This window comes from Sinocyclocheilus rhinocerous, unplaced genomic scaffold (genome assembly GCF_001515625.1).
Source record: "Sinocyclocheilus rhinocerous isolate Xijiao unplaced genomic scaffold, SAMN03320098_v1.1 scaffold1709, whole genome shotgun sequence".
Taxonomy (NCBI): domain Eukaryota; kingdom Metazoa; phylum Chordata; class Actinopteri; order Cypriniformes; family Cyprinidae; genus Sinocyclocheilus; species Sinocyclocheilus rhinocerous.
Window position 1 is genome coordinate 140,246 of NW_015649593.1, and position 7,766 is coordinate 148,011.

The following is a 7,766-nucleotide window of genomic DNA, read 5'->3' on the forward strand; positions in this document are numbered from 1 at the left end:
CTGCTTCTGCACCGCATACACATACTGTATACGCACTGCAGACGGAGTACGTGTGAACTTGGCGCAACGAATCTAGTTCAACAATTGAGGCAACGCCACAAAATGACCAATGCATGGCAAAAAAAAATCCCTGGACACGGGATTTTTATTAAATTTTTTGTTACACCTTTACTTTATTATTTTGCCTTATGTCTGTTCTAGAGACATGTTACTGCTTTTTGATAAAGCTCTAATTGGTTTTCTTTTGGAAATAAGTTTCAAATTCACACTGAATGCATTTATGACTGTAAAGCATGTCTGTGTGTGTCAAAATCGTGATTAAAATCGAAATCGCAAAATTGATCAAAGAAATCGCGATAGGTTTTTTTTTTGTCCATATCGCGCAGCCCTAGTTTTTACTACTGGTTGGTGTGTTGGCCCCCAGAAATGGCAGGACATCATAAAGGAGGTGAAGTTCTTGCAGAAGCTCAGACACCCCAATACCATCGAATACAAAGGGTGCTACCTCAGGGAGCACACAGCATGGGTAAGCGCATACGCATATGTATGTGAGCGATGTGTCTGTCTGACGTGTGCTAATGTTGTCTGTTTCTTGTGTTAGCTGGTGATGGAATACTGTCTAGGATCAGCCTCTGATCTTTTAGAGGGTGAGTAGTTTATTTTTATCTTTCCTCACGTCCTCCGTTCTTTTCAAATAAAGCTGTTATGCTCTCCCTCAGCCGCCCTGTCTGACATTAGAGATGTCCCTTGTTTTTGTGGTGCTGTATTTGTACCCTCAACAGTTCATATAGAAACATGCAGGTGTAAATATTGTAACCATCACAGTTCTGGATTGTATTTTCCCACAGTGAAATATTTAGCCTTTTTATCCTACAGTGCATAAAAAACCTCTGCAGGAGGTGGAAATAGCTGCTATTACCCACGGTGCACTTCAGGGCCTCGCCTACCTTCACTCTCATAACATGATACACAGGTGAGACCCTTCCTGCTTTTCTTTTGATTTCTGTTTTTATCTTTACATCTGTTTGCTTTGTTGAAGTTTCTCAGCCTGTTGTCAATAGATGTTTTTCAGTGCTGAAAGATGCATAGGTCTTTATTTCTTTCTTTTTCTTTTTCCAGAGATGTGAAGGCAGGTAATATTCTGCTAACTGAGCCCGGTCAGGTGAAGCTTGGAGATTTTGGCTCTGCCTCAATCGTTTCTCCTGCCAACTCTTTTGTGGGTACACCGTACTGGTAAGTTGTAAATGCAATCGATTATTTGGTTAAAGGAACTATGTTCTATGATTTGATTTTACTTGAAGTCAACTTATAATTATAGTCAGGGTTTCTTCTACTAAATGAGCACACAAGTAATTTTAGCATTTTTTCTACACTGATATAACAATACACTACAGTTTAAAAGTTTGGGGAAGGTAAAATCAGTAATTAGTTAATACTTTCATTCAGCAGGGGCACAAGTCCTTGGAAGTTAACACTTTTACTTTGTTACAAAAAAAATACTTCAAATAAATGCTGGTCGTGTAAACTTTCTATTCATCAAAGAGTCCTGAAAAAAGGTATCACAGTTTCCACAAAAATATTGAGCAACACAATCAATTTCAACTGTGACAATAGTAATATAATGTTCAGTGTTTCCCACAGGATTTTGTGAGACTGTGGTGGGTGGTCCTCAATCCCTCTAGGGGGGTTCGGGGGCATGCTCCCCGTAAGAAAATTTTGTACATTTTAAAGTTAAATTCATAAATCTGGAGCACTTTGAGAGTTCAAAATTAAGAGCTCCACACAGGTTCAGTGTGCAAACTAAAAGAAAAAAGCTGGTGAATGTACTTATTTTAATCACGATACAAACAAAGATACAAAGATAAAACCTGCATGATATAAAAACAGACAGGCTGAATGAAAAGGCAAATTCACTCTCTGACAGCAGGTGGCGCTTATGGATCAGCAATGATAAGAGGGAAAATGCCATCGAAACTTTTGTGAAGTCTGTTCCCTTCAGAAATACATTCATATAAACCCCCACCCCAATATTTATATTTTTCTTCAGAACAGTGAGCTTGCTGTACCTGTACAGTATTTTCTCTGTGCGCGTCTGTTCATTTTAGGCCATGCTTGCAAGAGATAAACCCTTGAGCTTTTATTTTGGCGGAAACCTCTGTGAAAAGCTTCTGTGAAAACAGGTTTACAAACATTACTAATTTAATGAAATACTGTAAACATTTGCCCATTAAAATGTTGAAAATTATGCAAATGTGCAAATTATGCATAACTGGTGGCCGTTGCGTTTCCCAACTCGCGCTAAACTCACAGCACATTCAATAACGGAGTTCACTGCATTCACTGTGAACGGAGCCGCTCTGAGACGCGGAAAACACCGGATCTTAAGCTGATCAAGTGCGCAATGTGCGCGCTTCACTTTGAAACAAGCAGCTCAAACAGACTTGATAAGTCATATTATTCGCTTTCTGTTTTAATTAGTTTGACGGATACTTGCCAAAGCAATGGCATGAAACACAACGTTAAATAACTTTTATGTTATATGAGAAGTATAAATATATCTTCGGTTTATTATGAAACTGTGGCGGGACAGATTACAGCTTTGCTGTAACAGGAAATTGCATTTCAAAACTTGGTCTCACCCTCAATTACATTTTGAAATAGAAAACAGTTATTTAAACTTATATTTGTACAAATATGTACAGTGTTAGTGTTTTTGCAGTAATCAAATAAATGCAGCCTGGGTAAGGAAAAGAGACTTCTTTCAAAAACATTAACATTTCTCACAAACCCCAAACTTTTGAACAGTAGTTAACATGGTTAGGGCTGGGCGATATGGCCAAAAAAATGATCACGATAATGTTTTTTCATATCAGTCGATATCGATAATTATCATGATAAATGTCACATTTATATTTCTTTCAAGTTTAAAGGCAGATTTTTGCTCCAATGTGAAAGTTGTAAAAACCAGACAGTTATTTGTGGTTTTAAACTATTCTTTATGGTCAGAACACAACAAACACTTCACGTTTTTGAATTCTTTACACTTTTCCAGTCTTTTTTTTTCCTTAACAAAATAAATATCTTAATAGAAAAAAATAATTTCTTAGTTCTGCATGTTCTAATGAGTAATATTGTTTCAGGTTTGTGTTGCCTGATAATATTAATAATAATATAACATTTTGTTGTCTCTTAGAAATACACATTTAATAGTAGCTTAAGTTAGGATGCAGATGTAGATTTATGTTCAACCTCATTTTTATATGGTGAAATTGAATTATTCTGACTGTTTGAGTTTTTTTTTTTTATTAACCACTGGTCTTCCGTAGTAGCATACATTTAGATCGTGATAATCACAGTTAAAACCACAAATATAGCACCTCAATACCATGGTAAAAATGTAATATGGTTTTTAGGTATGTGTATGAAAAACAGTAGCTAGTCTAAATAAATTTAGTATAAATGCATAAACACTATAGCTTAATCACAAAAGAAATAGTGTTATTATATTCCATTACTCCTCCTTCAATACATTTAAAACATGTCTACATTAATAATATAAATTCGACAAAAATACCCACATTTCTGACACAATACCATGGTGCAGTTAGTGCTACTACAGTAAATCTATGGTAAATGATGGCAATTTGTAGATTAAAAAGTCTTCTAACTGTATCGTTGCACACAGTGTTTCTCCTGTTTGTCAGCGCTGTTTCATCTGGCTGTGAACAGAGTTATTTGTGTTCGCTGAATGCAAGCGCTTCACACTGGATCTCACAGCACCGTTTGATCGAGACTCATCAGCGAGTAATGCATCTGCTCTAGTGAAGGCTGCGCCGCCGATTAAACTTTGATCCGAGTGGACAAACGGTCCAAGTGACGCGCTTCAAATGAGTTCTGCTCTTTCGTTCCACCTTTGCCTCATAAACATTATATTAAAAATGTATCGACCTCTTGTTATCGTTTATCGAGGAAATTTATACTGCGCGATAATTATCGTTATCGATTTATCGCCCAGCCCTAAACATGGTAATAAAGGGTGATATTTACCTAATACAAAGACACACAGAGACTTCCATTAACGTTTTGAGTGACAACACACAAATTTTTGAATCAGAATTTTGAACAGAATCACTGAACTAATACTTAAACTAAGTTTGAACTAGTTTGTGTAGATGAACTGAATCTATCACTTCTAACACCACTTTTGCTTCTAATATTTAAATCTAAGATGCTATGAAATGTTTTAACTTTCTCATACTTGCAAGTCATGACCGGGATTGCAAAACAAGTCTAATAGCATAAGCTTTAGAAAACTTTATGGCCAAATAAAAAGCACATAAAAATTATTGCAGCAGTCACAATGCTGCCCATAAAAAATATGTTTTAAATGGCCAATTTTTGACCCAGTCTTTTGTCCATTAATGGTCTGGGTGAACTATGAAGAGCCTGCATTGTGAATATTAAAGTGTGTCTGTGCAGTAGATTGTGCTTTTTATTTATTTCAAAAGAGCAAAGAAAGTCCTGTTTATCATGATCCGTCCCTTCTCGTGTTTAGGATGGCCCCAGAAGTGATTCTAGCCATGGATGAGGGGCAGTATGACGGGAAGGTGGACGTCTGGTCTCTTGGCATCACCTGCATCGAACTAGGTTTGTGATGGTTTGAAAGTGATCCATGACTTCCCACCTCCCACTGACCCCTGAAACTTCAGGTCATGTCGGGTATTAAGGGGGTTTATTTAGGCCAGCGTGTTTCGCTGCTTGCGAGTCTGTGTTGTGTCTATGTCTTTTGCTATGGAACGGGATTTGGGCTTTAGTGTCTAAGCTGCTTTGGGTTGTAAGCTAACTTCCACTCTTTCTCTTGGTCTCACCCTCTCTTTCCTCAACCTCCCAGCGTTTTCATTTATTCATTCATACCTCTTAGTCTTTCTGTTTCATTGCAGCACTAATTCTGGTCTCTCATCCTTTTCTTCTGACTTTTGACTTATTTTTCTGTGTGTTTGCACACTGATTTTATATTTGTTTGTCTTTCTCTCTAGCTGAAAGGAAGCCACCCTTGTTCAATATGAATGCTATGAGTGCCTTATACCACATTGCGCAAAACGAAAGCCCTGTCCTGGCGTCAAACCACTGGTGAGAACTTTGATCTAGATTTTTTCTTTCCTGTTATCTCATCTTATCTTAACCTTTTGATTTTGTCTTTTTCTCCTAAATTTGCAATCAGTTTATTTGTTTTTCTGTTTTGTAATTTGTGGGTGAACTTCTATTTTATTAGCTGCTTAATACATAATTCAAAGTATTATGCTAGAATTTGCTAATTTGTATTAGCAGTAAAGTGTATAGTGCAGTAAAGGTTAGAGTTGAGTTTTGTCTTTATTCTAGCTGCTTTCTCTCTCTCTCTCTGCTGAGAGACTGTTTTTAAAAGCTCGTGAATGCCGTGAGAAGGAGAAACCAAGATAGGGGTCATATACTGCCGCACATAAGGTTTTGAGGACTGTCCGTTTCAGTGGCTTGCTTTCTCTTTCATAATCCTGTCTAAAAGCAGCCGTCAGGCGGGGAACATTTCTATACACACTGTAAATCACTGCAGTAAAACAATATGTGACCCTGGACCACAAAACCAGTCTTAAGTCGCTGGGGGATATTTGTAGCAATAGCCAAAAATACATTGTATAGGCCAAAATTATTGATTTTTGTTTTATGCCAAAAATCATTAGGACATTAAGTAAAGATCATGTTCCATGAAGATTTTTTGTAAATTTCCTACTGTAAATATATCAAAACTTAATTTTTGATGTGTTTACGATCTCTAGCCTGAAAAATAAAGCAGCATAATCAAGTACATTTGTACAGCTCAATTAAATAGATGTTGCTGGGAGGAAGCCTTCCACAACAAATTTTTTAAATGGCTGGGTGGCCTATGTCCATTTGTCTATTGAAAATAAGATTTATATTGAATTTTTAATAAAAAAGTTTTTATTTTTTATTGCTCATGTAGTTCATGTTTTCTATATGTTGATCTTTTATATATTGTGTGTGTGTTTAACATTTCCTTTGTCGCTCCCTCTCTTTAATGCAGGTCAGACTACTTCCGTAACTTTGTGGACTCTTGTCTTCAAAAGATCCCTCAGGACAGGCCTACCTCAGATGTGCTGCTCAATGTGAGACTTGAACACACACACACACACTCTGTATTCATTCTTTCATTCATTCATTCACATATGTTCTCTCCTCCTCGGGTCTTTTGTTCTAGCTAGGCCTGTCATCATTACCTAATCGCCTTGACTTGATTAGTTTTAAATAATCGTAATTATTATGCACTTTATATTCCAGTACAATATAGAAATGTCATGGGATGAAATGTCTTTTTCAAATACTGAAAAAGATTGTATGGCAGAACCTGTGTGAAATTTGCGATTCTCTAGCTCAAATGTGTTTTGAATATTGAAATGGGTTTTCAGTCACGACACCCTTTCAAATTTTTCAAAAATTTGTGGCACCTTACACAAACACTACTGCTGTTCAGGCCCCGCAGTCTACCCACTCTGGACTGCTACATGAAGATGAAGCTGATGGTTCAGAAGCATCTTAAGAACACTATAAGTACTTCTTTGATGCCACAGTAAAAACTATAGCATAACTAATAAAGTTGAAACATTATAATTGACAAGTGAACAGTCAGTAATAAAATAAGACAGGGTGTCCGCGGGTCCTTAAAAAGTCTTAAATAACGTTTTCCTAATATAAGGCCTTAAAAAGTCTTAAAATGTCTTAAATTCGGATTCGATGGGTCTTAATTATTTTTGGTCTCATTACCGCTCAAATATCTTCAGTCTGACGGACCTAATGACTTTACAATCATTGGACAGACCGAAGATTTTTTCTTCCCTAAGGTGGTATTAAAAAGGTCTTAAAAAGTCTTAAATTTAACTTGTTCAAGTCTGCAGAAACCCTGATAAGAACAAACACACACATTTCAAGTGTTACTTGGTGTGTCCTTTTATCTTACACATTTAACTCGATTATTCAGGTAGGGTAGGGATAGTCAAATCTAGCCTAAACCATGAAGTACTCACCAGCCGGCAGGTTCAAGTTCTTCGGGAATGACGAAGAAGACTCCCTTGTGGTTGTTCTTGTTTGAGGCTCAGTTGGTAGTTATAAGTAAAGTCTCACGGGAGGCAATCGTAACAATAAAATCTCTTATTTTGTTAGTTACAATACAAAGTGTTTAATTAAAAAATAAAACAAAATCAGCTAAGCCACGAATTTCTATAATCAAACTCTAAACAACAGTATTGGAGATGCTGTTAAGCACCCCTCAATAGGGTATCAGGTGTCCTTCACGCTTAATGCAGACAGCATCTCCAATATTGCTATTCAGGTACAGAAATGTAATTAAATGAAAAATAACACTGCATAGTGTTCACTGTATGAATTAAATATGGATTAAGCTTTGTTAAAATTGTTTTGTTGTTTGATTAACATTGACACAGACAGTAGCAGGTATTTATAGGCTGCTGTCCATTTAAGACCGTATACACGGATCACTGTGATGTAGGGCGTCGATTTTATTAGACTATTCAATTTTTAAAAATCCTCGACTTCATTTTGCTCGCGTCGACTAACCGGCAAAATACCGGAAGTGGCGCATTTCATGGACGAGAATCCATAAAACACATTATTAGACTGTTTCCCAAGGCTGCATGATATATTAAACCCATTTAAAAATCATAATTAAGCATAATTGTGAATTCACAAACGCTACGATT

The 7,766-nt window shown here is 36.6% G+C and overlaps 1 protein-coding gene across 2 annotated transcripts in view; it reads left to right on the forward strand.

Moving 5' to 3' along the window:
* LOC107710882 (serine/threonine-protein kinase TAO2-like) overlaps window positions 1–7,766 on the forward strand; it is a 47,817-nt gene that overhangs the window by 26,466 nt on the left and 13,585 nt on the right. For both annotated transcript variants that reach the window (XM_016515743.1, XM_016515744.1), the window contains exons 4-10: window positions 425–526; window positions 602–647; window positions 877–973; window positions 1,120–1,233; window positions 4,556–4,647; window positions 5,037–5,130; window positions 6,077–6,158. In XM_016515743.1, coding sequence (XP_016371229.1) covers window positions 425–526; window positions 602–647; window positions 877–973; window positions 1,120–1,233; window positions 4,556–4,647; window positions 5,037–5,130; window positions 6,077–6,158 — 627 coding nt within the window. The remainder of the gene's footprint in view (window positions 1–424; window positions 527–601; window positions 648–876; window positions 974–1,119; window positions 1,234–4,555; window positions 4,648–5,036; window positions 5,131–6,076; window positions 6,159–7,766) is intronic.